Genomic DNA, 14,709 nt, shown 5'->3' on the forward strand with positions numbered 1-14,709 from the left:
TCTCTGACCTTTCTCTCCTGAAACATGACCATAAAAGACTTCTCCGAGCCACCTCCATGAAAGAAGATCATAAGACCCTTGTTCCAGAGACCAAAAGAATCTAGACAAATAGGCCATGTTCTGCCTTGCTCCACCTGTGTGTTGCTATTAGAGCATACACATTTGTCCTTCCATCATACTTCTACATGACTGTCCATGAAAATATATCTTTGAGTTTTCATTTCTGAAGGCTCTTGTGTCATATAAAATTTATATTAAATAAAATTGCATGCCTTTCTTTTGTTAATCTCTCTTTTGTTATAAGTGTCTCAGTCATGAACCTTGCAGTAGGTAAGAAAACAGTAATTGCTTTTCTTCCCTACAATGTATACCCAGATTTTTCTGAATCCAAGGCTCCCCTTCGATAATGCCTTATTTCACCCTTCTATGTATGGCATTCAAACATCTTGACAATCTCACCTCTGACTACTTTGTCAACACAAACTCCAGCCACAGCAGCCTGTGACTTCACCCTGAAACTGTGGGGTAGAGAGGAAAAGCGTGAATTTTGGAGAGGATTTTGAGTATTGTACAGGAGAAAAAGTATCTTTCCTTACCCATTACAAAGTTCATTGCTGATAACAAAAGACAGATCAACAAGAGTAAAATGTAACAAATCTATTTAACCAAACTTTTATGTGACATGGGAGCCTTCATAAATGAAAATCCCAGGGAAAACTTTGTATTTTTTCTGTTAGGTGGTCACGGGTCTCGAACTTTTGACCTCCCGAATGCTAGGCCAGCGCTCTAGGACCTGAGCCATCCCACCAGCCTAAAAACTTTGTATTTTTATGCTTAGATTATGTTTGATTTTGAGACAGGGTTTCACTGTAGCCCAGGCTGCCCTTGAACTCACTATGTAGCCCAGACTGGCCTTAAACTCACCATCCTCTTGCCTCAGCCTCCTGAGTGCTGGGATTATAGGCATACGGTACCACCATACCTAGTTTATACTTAGGTTTGATGAATGGATGGTCGTGTAAAAGTATGATAAAGGGAGTATGACCTAATAGTAGTGAATTGAGAGGGACTTAGAAAGGCCTATTTGTTCATATTCTTCTGTCTCCTGGGCATATGGTTGGGCCTCTATGGAATGAAGTTCTTTGGACCTACTTTTGAACAGGTAGGTCAGATAATTCTTTTATGACCACACTTTGGGAGAGGAAAAAAGTCAGAGAGAGAAAAGAGGTCAAGAGATATTTCTGCTTTTGTGGTTTTCTCACTTTTCTTACATTACTAATAAACTGGGGTCCTTTTGCTCTACCTGGATAAGAATAGTGAACAGGCAAGGAGAATTCTGCTCTTCCAGAGCTGGCAATCTCAGGCCCTTGATTGCCTAAGGCCTAGGAGCTACACTGGCAGACCCAGAGGCTACAGCACCAAGCACCGATGGCTAGGGCTCTCCAGGTTCCAAGCTTGAGAGGCCAGGTGCTTACGGTTCTAGGCACTCAGGTTGAAGGCTTATTGCTCTGTGCTTCAGCCCCCAGCAGCTCAGTGCTTGGCAGCTCTCGTAGTCCTCAACTTGCAGTAGTGGGCAGCAGCAGCAGACAGCAACAGGTGGCACCTTCTAGTTTATAGGTCTTGTAGGGCCTTGGATGCTGGGATCTGTAGCCTTACAGTGACAAGTGTTATAGCCCTCAGGCCTAGGGGGTCTGGGACTTTAGCCCTTATGGCTTAGTAGTTCTCTGCAACTTTTCCACAGTTCTTCTAGAATTGTGAGCCCAGAGCCCAGTTTCTGATCTTCAGCTCTTCATAGCTCTCATGGTCCACTGCCTCAGCTTCTTAACATTTCTGCCCTGGCCACTCTCTGGAATTCTTCTGCTGCCCTCTTACCACGGTCAGTCACCACTGCCACCTTTGCTACTGCTGCCACTTTTGCTACTGCTCCGCTGCTGCTTCTGCCATCCTCTCTTCATGTTACCAGCTCAGCCCACTCTACTAATGATAAAGATCAAGTATAGGCAAGAAAAGACCACTCAAGAGAAGTCTTTTATTGGGCCTAATGTTGCAACACCAGGAGGCAGGACAGAAAGGTATCTTTTGGCTGACTTACAAAATGAGTCAAACAGGTTGCTTATATAACCAGAAAGCAGGTATGTCAAGGGTGTCTGCACCAGTCACAGCTGTCCCTCATGCAAATGAAGGACTGTGTTTGCGCCAGTCACATGCCTTCTGTGGGACCACCAGAGGGGAGTGTTCCCCCTTGACCTGGACAGAAATATCTGCAGGGCCATCTAGAGTTTACCAAGGCTTGTGATGGCAAAAAGTCCAGTGTAAGCTGTTTAAACCAGCTGTGGCTGGGACAGTTTCTTCAGGAAGCAGTGTTGTGCTCTGGCAGCAAGTAGCTGTGGTTGCTGTGTAGCTTCCTCAAGGAGTCCATGGAGTGCTCAGAGCATCAGGGCTGGTGTACTCCAAGCAGTTGGCTCCTTGGCTGATAGTCCTTCTTTCAAGGCAGCCAGGGTACCAGGGTCTAACAGTTGTCAATTAGGGAGTCAAGTTGTCCCAACCCCCAAAATCTTAGTTTTATTTAAAGGAAAAATAACATTAAAAAGGGCACTTACAATAAAGCCTTTTCATTAACATTAACAGAGACTTAACAATCACTACTAGTGCTTTAACATGCTTAAATCTTACCCCAGTCCCCAGGTGGGTTTCATTTCAGCTTAAGACACTCAGCACGCCAAGTGCCATATTTTGGTATTGCATTTCCTGTTCTCCATCAGTATGTTTCTTCTCTTACCAAGTGTGTGGCCCTGGGCAAGTCCCTCCCCCTCCTTGAGCCTTGATTTTCTTGATGTTTTTTGTGCCCCTTTGTGGGATTCCTATAGGTTGGGTGTTTCATGGCAGGACAGGAGGCAGTGTGTGTTAACTTTTCATTACTGTGACATATACCTGATAGAAACAACTTAAAGGGAGGAAGTATTTATTTTGGCTCTCAGTTCCAGTTCATCATGGCAGGGAGGGCATGGTGGGGCAAAAATGCATACATCATGGTGGCCAGGAAACAGAGAGAGAGAGAATGCCTAACTACCCCACTTGGCTGCCTGTGCTAGTGGCTTGCTTTCTCCTTTCTTTTCCCTTTTCCTTTTTTTTTTTTGGCAGTAGTAGTGGGGTTTGAACTCCAGTACTTGCTTGCTATGTAGGTATTCTCCCACTGAGTCACTCTGCTGCCCTTCCTTTCCCTTTTTTATTCTATCCTCCCAAATTTGCTTTCATGAATTATACTACGAATTTCCAAAAGGCTTTCAAATATAGTCATACTTTATAACACCAGTGTTCTGGTATCTGAATAACTGCTTTGGGGGCACCCAGACTGGGAGTAGGATCAGCTATAGCTGTAGGTAATAATCAGTTTTGACTCTCAGACCCCAGCCCAGAGAGTCTCCCACAAAGGGTTGTGATGACTTGGCTTTCCTGTGCTGTTGCCATTCTGTACTTTGGCTGCTGTCAGCTGCTGTCCCTATCAGGGCTAAGGCTGGTCTCACTAAATTATTAATCTCTATGGGATATGCTTGGAGATTCGGGAAAAGGTTCTTACCCATTGCTGTTCCTACTTTTCTTCTAGGATCCCCAAAGTCTTCAACCGTTTTTCTGGGGAGAGGTTCTTTTGGAGTCTAGTTAGTTGACAAATTAGGTAATCTATTGTTATATTCAAAAGATCCCCAACCTTCAGATCAGCATTCTTAGACTAAGACGATACATCAGTTTTCTTGCCCAGAGTGAGGGCTCTGCCTCCTTGGGGACAATGTTGCTTTTCCTTTTTGTTTGAAAGTCTTAATTCCACTGTACCCAGTCATCCCCTTTGCAGAACGCCTGCAGGCCAGCCTTGATCATTTAAAGACGATTTAAGTTCTCCTTGGCCTTCTAGAATGGTTTAGCTGAATTTATTACTCTTAACTGTCTGCATATGTAAAAGTCCATTTACTGCTTTTATACAGAGCATGGACTAGAAGAAACAGCTGGAAAAGGCATTTGCTGTTGAACCCCGTTGCCCAGATATTTTAAAAAATGGGGCTCTTAGTATGTTGCTCATGCTAGTCTCAAACTCAGAGATCACCCTGCCTCAGTCCTTAGGCAATGGGACTGCAGGCATTCATCACCATACCTGGCTTTGAATTCCCTTTTTTTTTTTTTTTTTTTTTTTGGTGGGACTGGGGTTTGAGCAAAGGGTCTTGTGCTTGCAAAGCAGGTGCTCTACCACTTGAGACATACCTTCAGTCCATTTTTCTCTGTTTATTTTGGAGATGGGCTTTTGCAAACTATTTGCCTGGGCTGGCCTCTAATTGCTATTCTGCCCATCTCAGCCTCCCAAGTAGCTGAGCTACTGGTGCCTGGCTGAATTCCCATTCTTGTGCATCTGGTTTCAGCATAGAAGACTGATTGATCATGAGTGCTTTGTCCACAAGTTTTCTTTCAGATGCTGTGTTCTGGCTTTTTTGTTGTTGTTTTTGTTTTTTGTGGCATTGGTGTTTGAACTCAGGGTTTCACACTGGCTAGGCAGGCACTCTTCTCACCACTTGACCACTCCACCAGCGGCCCCCACCCCTCTTTTCTGTGATGTTTTTTTTTTTGAGATAGGGTCTCATGAACTGTTTGTCCCAGCTGGCTTCAAACCTCGATCCTCTTGAATTCTGCCTCCTGAGTAGCTAGGATTATAGGCATGAGCCACCAATGCCTGGTTGCTTTCCTGATTTCTGATAAGAAGTTTTCAGTCATTCAAATTGTTTTCCTATGCAATGTGTTGTTTACCTCTCCTGCTTTCAAAATTTTCTTTTTATCTTTTGTTTCCAGCAGTCTGACTTTAATGCACTTAAGTCATGGATGTCTTTGAATCCTGTATAGGATTTGCCAACCTTAAATTTGTAAATTTATGTTTTTTACCACATTTGGGGAGTTTTCTGTAATTATTTCTTTGCTTATTTCCCCACTCCACTCTATCTTATCCATTTGTTAGAAAGTTTGAAATTAGCCTACAGGCTCCTGACACTTTGTTTATTCTTTAATTTCTATTTGTTAAGTCTTAACTGCAAAGTTCTTTCAGTTTTACCCAAGTTTGTAGGACTCAGGAGTCAGTAAAAAACTTGGGCTAAATTTATACAAAGAACTTGGGATTTCCCTTTGTAGATTTTCTCCTACTAGGGTTCTCCTTTACTCTCCTGTGGTCACTAATGCCTCAGACTCCTTCCCTTGGCCCATCTGTCCAGAAATATCACATACTTTCCTTTGAGGTTTTAGTCAACACTGTGCCATTTTCCATAATAACTGATGTTGCCCTCAGGCCAGACACAAAAAATAGGAATCATGCCTGTTTCTCACTCCAATTTTCAGTGCCCCTCCAAAATCTGCCTGCTTTTGTAAGACTTTCAAGCTCTCAGTTGTATTTTAAAATTTTTGTCCAAAGTTTATAGTTTGTTTTTTTTTTAGTGAAACTGGGTTTGAACTCAGGACTTCACACTTATAAAGCAGGTGCTCTATCACTCAAGCCACACCTCCAGGCCATTTTGCTCTGGTTATTTTGGAGATGGGGTCTTGCAAATTATTTGCCTAAGCTGGCCTCAAACCTTGATCCTCCCAATTTTAGCCTCCCAAGTAGCTAGGGTTTTAGGCATGAGCCAGTGGTGCCTGGCCAGAGTTTATAGTTTTTACCTATAGAATGATTCATTTGTTAGGTATGTTAGATGTTCAATTCTGTGTGTGGAAAGCAGAATCTAGGACAAATGGTGTAATAAGAATTTTAATAAGATCCTTACTAAAAATTGCTTTTCTTGGTAGGTTTTTATCAAATAGTACAAAATTGTCTTTTGCAGTCTTCACCATCACACTTACACTGCTGCATTCTTTATAGAACCTGATGTTTATGTATGTTTGTGTATGGTCTCTCTCCTCCACTAGAAGGAGAGCTCTAGGAAAGCAGAATCTTTATCTATTGTGTCCTCAGTGTGGACTCAGAGCCTTGGCTCCCTGCAAAATGGAAGAAAACGGAGAGGAGGGAAGATGGGGACGAGCAGGGAGCTGGTCTATAAAACACTACAGCCTTCTATGGAATAAAAAAGACTAGTTATTGTGGCTTTTAACCACTTGGTGGCACTGCCTACCAAGTTTTCTAAGGTTAAGGCCTCTCAGAATTGTTTTTCTGCAATTCTGAATCTGTACCATACTCCAGGGCCCATCTTAAAATGCCATCTCTGTGGTGTCACATCTCTGCTCTGATCCCTGACTCACAGTCAAAGGACTCCATGACAAGGATCCCTTCCCCACACACATTCCCAAGCCTTTGTGTCAAGTTCATGAACAGCTGTTTAATGAGGCCTGCCAGATGCGAAGAGCCCTGGATGGGAGAAGTGTAAATCAGAAGTGGTTTCTGCATCTAAAGCAGCTTTTTTCTCAGCTGGATTCATGAGGGTTGAGCCATGCACAGCATATAATAGATTCATTTCTGTCCCATGCTTCTAGAAGTCTTAGGAGAATTGAGACAATAAGCCATTCAAGTCATCTGTGTTCTGTGGTTCAGATGAGAAACCAGGAGTCTCCAGGGGGAAAACTGCTTCGGTCAGAAGGCAACAGAGGAGGGAGGAGGATGTTCCAAGAGTGTGCTAAGGGTGGAAGTGAGCACCATTTCTTGATTCTTCTGTTTACGAAATGATTCCTTTTCTACCAGCTTCTTCTTCTCTGTTGTAATCAATGATGCAGGAACTGAGAATTGTCACCTGATTTTTTTTTTTTTTAAACCAATAAGAAGCTGCTGGCTTCTCCAGAAATGGTGCCCATGAGTATGGAAACAGCAGGGCATGGTACTACACACTTAACATATATGAACTGCAATCATGAATGTCTCAATATCTATTTTGCAGCAAAAAAAGAAAAAAAAAAGGCACCAAAGGTTGCTGGTGACCTTCATGGGTCCAATCCAATGGTCATTTCTCTATACGTCTTTTGCCTCTTGACAGCACTCATCGCATTTGGCTAATTCCCTCTTTCTTGCCTCATTTCTTCCTTTGGCTCCTGGGCTAACCCTCTCTTGATTTTCTTGCTGTCTCACTGGCCACATGTCATTCTGCTTTTGTGCAATTCCTGCCCTGATATACCCTCACCCTCCCTCATAGTCCCCAATGGTCCATGGCTTTCCATCTCCAGTTTGACCTTTTATGGCACTGCAGACTCACACAGCCCCCTCTCTATTCAACATGGCCACATGGCCACCTAACAAGCGTCCTCAAGTTAAAAAGGAACAGACAGAACTACTGATTCTGTTCCATAGCATGCTTGCCTCCAGACTTCCCTGTTCCTACGAATTGCACCAACATCCACCGAGTTGCTCAAGCCCAAGTCGTTCCCAGTGTGTCTTCCAGTTGTATTCCTCAAACATTTCCCCTGTGTGCTCACTTTCTACTTCCTCTTCTGCCTCCCTGGTCCAAGCCACCATTATTGGTAGCCTGGGTTTCAGAAGGGGTCTGTCCTAACTGGGCCCACAGACCCTAAATGACCCATCTCTGCATAGCAGCCACTGTTTCTTTAAATCAGATCATCTTATTTCATTGCTGAAAAAAATCTCCAGTGGATTTCTGTCTTTCATGAGATAAATTGCACACTCCTTACTCTAGCTCACAATGCTTTTCTACTTGATCTGCTTTTACCTTCCTTGCTACCTCATGCTGCTCTTCCTCCTCAATGCTCCATCCACCCTGGCCCTGATGCCAAGCTAGTTCCTGCCCCAGAGTTTCTGCACTGGTTGTCCCCTCTGTCTGGAAAGTTCTCTCTTCCCATGGTCCTCTCATGGCTGATACATTGTAGGCACTGAGCTCTCAGTTCACATGTCATTTCCTTAGCAAGGCCTTTGTCACCACCAGATCTAATCTAGCCAGCTAGCCATGTTCCTGGATTTGGAGAGGTGTTTGGGATTCTTCTCATTTTTCTAGTTCTAGAATCTAAGATTTCATAAGATGTCTGTGAATCCCCAAAGACTTGCTTTGCCGTTCTCAGTCCTGTGAAGAAACTGAATTCTGTTCATGCTGGACATAATTCATGGATGGTACACTGGAGTTATCTCCCTCCTCACATTCCCCAAACCACTCCCATCAGGTATTCCAGGAACCAAGGCATTTATGGAACTTTTGGGGGCTGTGCTCTTCCTGCACAATCTGCAGCCTTTTCCGTGGCTCCCCCTACCCCCAGCTCCCAAGGGCAAAACTGTTCTTCCTCTTAGTTCATTCAGAGAAATTTCACCTCTTCCTCTGAGGTCTCAGGCCTAGTCTGCAGCCCTGTCTGGGGAGTTTCCTGCCTTAACTGGGGTTACCAATGCATTTTTCTTGACAATGGTTGTTTCATCCATAGGAGAGATTCTTGTTTTAGTTTTTAAGAGAGTAACAGTTTTTTCCATTTTTTTTTTTGTAATACTTGTTCCAGCTCCTGTGTCAGGGGCAAGACACTGTCTTCTCTGGGCTCTGGTTCTCTTATCTTCACAATGAGAGAAAGCACCTTCCTGACCCATATTCTGTGTCCTGAGGGAAAGTCAGGTAATGGACTGAGAGGCCTGTCTGTTGAGCACTTACTGTCTGCTAAGTACTCTCTCATATCACCTCTTAATCCTCTCAACATTGACAGGTAGGTACCATTATTGATATGTTTTACAGATGAGGAAACTGAGGCTTAAAAGGAGTCTCACAGTAAGTAGCAGAGTTGGGATTCAATTTGTCTATTTGAGTTTGGAGCCAATGATTATAAACTGTGTCCCCTAAGTGCCAGCACAGGCTGCTGGCAGCTCTCAGTGATTGCTCACACATATGCATGCACACATGGACTTTCCTGGGGAAGAAATATGTGCTTACCTGGTCCATCTCAAAGGCTGTAGCATTTCTAAAACTAGCCTTGGGACAGCCGGTCTTTGGATCCAAATCCTCATGGTATAGGGAATTGATACATGACCAACTCTGTTACCTAGATTTGCTTTCTCACTTTCTTCTCTTCCTATCCCAAGTGGTTCCCCTTGTTTTTATTCATAGCCTTCACTCACCCAGAGCCACCCCTTTCTTTCACACGAGTGATAAAAATCCATTAATACAACTCTTACATTCCACTCTCTCTAGTCACCTGTATTCATTCCACAAGGCTGGTGGTCAGGCAAGGGGTTTGGGAGTAAGTTTATGTAGGTAAGGTCTTCATTTTAAGATGACTAGTGATAAGGAGACCCAGAGAAAGAGCAAAGCTGGGAAAAGAACCAAAGACGGGTAAAGCCCTTCCCCTTAGCTGGGGACCCTGCATCCAGCTATCTCCTTAGAAACTGTGGATGGCCTTCATCCACAGTTGTGCTGACATGATATATCGTAACCTTGAACAGCTAACTGCCAAGTCTTCTTCTGCACTCCCTGCTTGCTTGCTGCTGCTTTTCTCAGTATAAAAACCTCAACCATCCTGAGCTCAGGGCCTGTGCTATTTCAGAGATATCCAGGTGCTGGCCTGCTAGCATAATAAACCTTCCTTTCCTCCAACCACTGCAACCACTGGGTTTGAGTCTTATTCTCGCTGGTCAGTCATACTTTCTGTGCCGTTCATGCAACACTAGGGCTGGAAAACCCCTCTGAATCACAATGGGGAAGTGTGTGTGTGTGTGTGTGTGTGTGTGTGTGTGTGTGTGTGTGTGTGTGTTAAAGTCAGGTGTCATCTACCTACCTGCGAAAGACTAGGAGTAGTTCTGTCTAGAAACAATTGAATGTAACCATGAAAATTTCTTCTGGCTCTGAACTGCTTGGAGTTTCTGGCAAGCTTTGTATTATGTGTTGAGTTGGGATTTGACTTCAAATATAGAGTCTCAATTAGGTTTTCAGACTAACATTGTAACCTTGAACTCCTCTGATGGACAGGAAAAAAAAAAAAAAAACAATGACATTTCAGTTCCAACTTGCCAGAGTCATGAACTGGTGCTTCCTGTTTTTAGCCCCTTCCTGTTCTTTAGGGCTTTGAACCCTGGTTCCCTGATGTTGACCTTAGTGCTGGCTAAGGACTTTGAAACTTCCTACTACTTTGAGTGTACACACTGATATTATTCTGGCTCCTGTGACAATCTAGGCCTTGCCACTATCCCTGAGTTCAAACCTCAGTACCACCAAAAACAAAACAAGAAAAGACTTGGAGGCTAGAGATGGTCTGGCCGGCTGGAAACTGGAATATTTAGAACAGCTACTATATTGGCGGGATGTGAGGAATTAAAAGGAGAGAAAGGCAAGGGAGATGAAAGGTGCTTTTCTCTGTATTAATAATGGGTCACTGCGGTTGGAGGTGTGTCTTGAGCAGGAAACCCCAGTACCACCAGAAAAGAAAGAAAGAGAGAAAGAAAGAATGTGTCTCTGTCCACCCTCTCTAACTATGACATTTTCTCCCAGGATTGAGACAAAATTCAAAATGCTTTTCCTTTATTTTCATCATTGACCTATGTCTCTGATCTTGACTATGCTACTTCATGCCTGTGTTTTTACAGGTTTACTTCTTTCTTCCCCAAACTTGGGCTTCTGCTGAGGCCAGATCTTCTTGAGGAGTTGAAGAGCTGGGGCTTGCTTTTCTTTGTTTTGATTATTTTAACCTGAGCCAGGTCCCCAGAAGGCAACAAAGGTATGTTGGGATCCTTGATGTACTCTTGGACCCATTCGTCATTAGGGTTGGTGCAGACTTCTCGGTTCTTTTTGGTGACAAAGCTGTGGAGGCAGAGTTAGACTGTCATGGGCTGTGGAGTAGGGTGGGATCCAGTTTACATGAACCCTGTAACCAACAGGCCTCCCTTTGGTTTCCCTTGTGGGTCCTCTCACACTTCTCTGGCCTCTTGGGACTTCTCTCCTCTCAGTTCCTTCCTCACTCAGATTGGAATGCACTGAGAGAAGGAAGGGATAGAAGTGGAGAGAGAGAAGAGGCCAGGTCACACATGGACTGAACCTCAGGCTTGAGTCTCATTATGGCTGCCATTTATTTGGGCCTCCTAACTGTAAGAGGTAAAATCAAGAATTCAACCCAGGCCCTTGAGATTCAAAGCCTAAACCCTTAGCCACCACCCCATGGCTTCTAGCATGAGCTTCCTTCATCTTGTGCATCCTATTCCTGCCCTGACTCCCTTTCCCATCTCCACAGAATTATCTACTTACACGATTGCTGGCAGGTAGCAGTTGAGGGCCTTTTTGTATCCTGCCACAAATTTCTTTGGCAGTACTTTCTCATGGTATTTTGGGCAGCAGTTGGGTGCAGGGTTGACCGACTCAGGCATTCCTGAGGGAATCACATTGAAGGTGAGCCAAGAAGGCAAAGGAGACCATTGCTGACCACCTCCATCTCCCAGCAGTTGCATTCTACTCCTCTGATAGCAACTGATTGGTAGCAGGGATTGGTGAGAGCTTGGTGGGTAATGAGGAAAACGAAAAAGGTGAAGCCACACATAGGGGGACATACATGTTTGGAGAGCCTTCAACTTCTAAACTGAGTGTCATCAAGTACCTGTGACTCAGATATTCATATGAGTTTTTGCTCACTCTTTAGTTTGCTTGTGACTTTGTTAGGCAAATATAAAACATATTTGAGCTCATGTTACATGACAGGCTCTTCAGGGGTGAAAATATAACAAAGATATAGCCACTACCTTTGACTAGCTTACAGAAAAATCAGGGTAAAAAGAATGTGAAAAGTTAAATACTACAATAGAATGTGGTTCAGAAGAGAAGAGACTTTGGCACAAAGTACTATGGGAACAGAATGAGGAGCACCTAAGCCAGTCTCAGTGGTTGAGAAAGAAGTCCCAGGGCAGGTGATGGGTGCCTGCATTGGTTCTCAAAGGACCTATAGGATCTGAGAGAAAGAAATGTGGGGAGGCCTGAAGCTGAAGGTGGGGGGAAGCTCAGTGTGTTTAGTGTACACTGAGCAGTTTGGGGTGGTTGGAATGCACTGGAGAAGGAAGGGATGGAAGTGGAGAGAGAAAAGAGGCCAGGTCACACATGAACTGAGCTATGGTGGACCTGGACTACATCCAAGAGGCTGAGGAGGTACCAGAGAAGCTGTGGTTTGGGAGGAGGGTGGGACACTGGAGCCATGTATGAGAGAAGTTAGAGCATGAGGGAAAAGTGTGCACTTTGGGCTTTGAGTCAGCTCTGGTCAGAATGTTGAATAAATTACTTGGATCATGGGCATTTTTTTAAACCTCTCTTCGGTATAGTTTTTTCATCCATTAAACGGGGTGGAGGGAAGATACTTCTGTCCTAGAATGGTGGTGAGAATAGTTAAGATGTCTAACTCAGAGCCTGACACATGGAACAGCTCAAACAGTGCTTATTGTAATTGAGGACAAATGGTAATGATGACCACTTTTCTTGCCCTGGGAATGGCTCTTTCATTCCCTGTGATGCCTGCAGGATGCTGGACTTGATTGGTTGTTATCATGCTGACCTGTTAGGGATACTATACAATATACAATATTTCAGGTCAGCGACTTTCCCCAAACCCCAAAACGGTGGCTTGACCCCATGTCTGCTGGTTACAAAGTTTGGGACATCTTGAGAGCCCCATATAGCTGATCCATGCTTTAGGAAAGCCATTTCCTTTTCCTTGAAGCCAGAACCTACTGCAATGGCCTGATTGACTTTGCCCACTCCCACCCACCAGTCCCTCTATAAGTGACTGCATGCAGTCCCTCTGTAAGTGATGTTCATGTCCCTGGTTCTCCAAAGTTTACAGAGACCAGGGTCATCCTGAGGACATGTGGACAGAGTGCATTGTGCACTTGACCCTTGTTCTTCTGTGTGTTTGCACAGGTAGAGCCAGGCCAGACTGCATGGGTAGGGTAGCCTTGAGAGGGGTGGGGGCAACCTAAAGCAAGTATATAGAAGGGCTGAGTGTCTTTGTGCCTCCTCTGCCACCAGCTCCCCATCAATGATGGTAGAAGGAGGGGTCAGGGAGTGGCCAAAATACCCTATTTTCCATAGGTCCCAATTCCCCTTTCTTCATAGCTCCCAAACTCTTCAACCTCTTTTCTCTTTTCTGCAACTTACTTTAGTCTTAGGTGAAGATGGTGGTGCAGGTCAAACAGCATACCTGGCTATCCAGTTGGTATTCATTTTGGTTGTCCAGTAGGCCCAGCAACCCATGTCAGCCACTGTGAGGAAGGGGTGCTAAGATCCAGACTCCCCATTCCTAGGCTTAGTCCTGAGGGATCGCTTCAGCTTGCCTCATCCTTCCCTTTGTTACCTACACTTACTGTTGCATTCCTTGTCTTCTCCTCTAAAGTGGTCACTCCTGGCTGCTCTTGATCCTTGGGACTCTTGAGAAAACCGGACTCAGCTTCCTTCAACTGCCCACCCCCAGAAGGCTGGGGACCAAGCCCAACTCTGCTCTCAAAGAGGAGAAAGTGAGCACTAAGTGCAGCTGGGCACTAAGGTAGGAAGAGATCCCCGGGGCTGATGGAGCACACTTGGTGTCACCTTTCTGCTAGTTCCCTGTTCCCCCTTCTCAGCCCTGCCTTACAGGACAGATAGACTCACTTTGCTGGCTGTAGGAAGCAGAAGTTGTGGTGAGGACAAGGAGGAGAAAGAGGGTAGCCACAGAGACCTTCATCTTCTCAGTGGGGCAATGCAGCTGCAGGGCAGAGCTGAGCAGAGGTGTTTGCCTTGCTGTTGGTGTTGCCTTGCCTTGCTTAGACTGCTCAGCTCTGGACTCTGGACTCTGACCACTTCAGAGCTGGCAGAAAAGGGTAAACAATAGGCCTCTGTGTTGGCTGAAAGGGAAGGTGGTAGAGGATAGGGCTGGTGCACAGTAGAGTTCAGGATTTAAATTCATGTGAGGTGATGAGTGGAGAAGGACTGGGTGACAAGGGTGTGTTGTCAGCCACCTTCATGACCTTCCTTACTTAATTCTCCACTTATGCTTACAGTGGTGAGTAAATTGTTTAGGGCTGCATGGGTAGGAGGCTGGATGGGTAGGAAGGGCCTCAGTTCCCCCTGGTCTTTGGAGGGTAGGAATAAACCAGGATTAGAGAGAGTAACAGCCTGAGGAAAGGGTAAGGTCTGGTGACCTCTGAGAGGCTGTCCCCTATCTCCAGTCCAAGACCACATAATTGAGTTCACATGTGAACTTTCATGCCACAGATTATGCTAGTAATACTCTGATAAAACATTGTGCCTGATCCTTGGGTCCTCTTTGTGGCTGAGGTGCTCGGTGTGTTGTGTTCTCCTTTATCTATTTGGACTCTAGACCAATTTTTAGTTGGAGCTGGCAGATTCCTCTCTCCTGGTGCCCTAAACACAGGATCATCCAATCCTGTTACTAAGGCCAATCATGACCAGTAGAGGGTGCTCCAACTCGGTACGCCTGATCAATTTATGAGGCTCAGAGTTGACCTGCTCTTGCAGCCTTGGCTCCTGCCAGATCTGACCCACATTGCATCTTCTCTCCTTTCATTGTCTTAGGGCCCAGTTCCAGGCTGAAGCAGCACTCAGAGAAGAAACAGGAGATATAGGGGATTTTGCTGTGACTGGACTGTGAACTTTAGAGGTACAGGGGAAGTGTTTGAGGAGTTGAGTCTTAAGAGGTAGGGACAGAATAAGGAATGTGTAGGTTAGGGCCTTGCTGCTTGGTGTGCCTGTCATAAATCAGTAAAACATGTAATGGAGTTAGTCCTGGTGGGTTCAGCACTAGTGGTGGTGAGGC

The 14,709-nt window shown here is 44.9% G+C and overlaps 1 protein-coding gene across 1 annotated transcript; it reads right to left on the bottom strand.

The window, feature by feature from the left end:
• Positions 1-10,428: 10,428 nt before the first annotated feature.
• Ccl16 (C-C motif chemokine ligand 16) lies at positions 10,429-13,716 on the bottom strand. The gene is made up of 3 exons (XM_074046267.1): positions 13,545-13,716; positions 11,166-11,286; positions 10,429-10,724 (listed from the first exon to the last, which is right to left on the bottom strand). Exons 1-3 carry the CDS (start codon positions 13,615-13,617, stop codon positions 10,505-10,507), a joined length of 414 nt encoding a protein of 137 aa, XP_073902368.1. The 5' UTR covers positions 13,618-13,716; the 3' UTR covers positions 10,429-10,504.
• Positions 13,717-14,709: the final 993 nt, after the last annotated feature.

This window comes from Castor canadensis, chromosome 11, assembly GCF_047511655.1.
Source record: "Castor canadensis chromosome 11, mCasCan1.hap1v2, whole genome shotgun sequence".
NCBI lineage: Eukaryota > Metazoa > Chordata > Mammalia > Rodentia > Castoridae > Castor > Castor canadensis.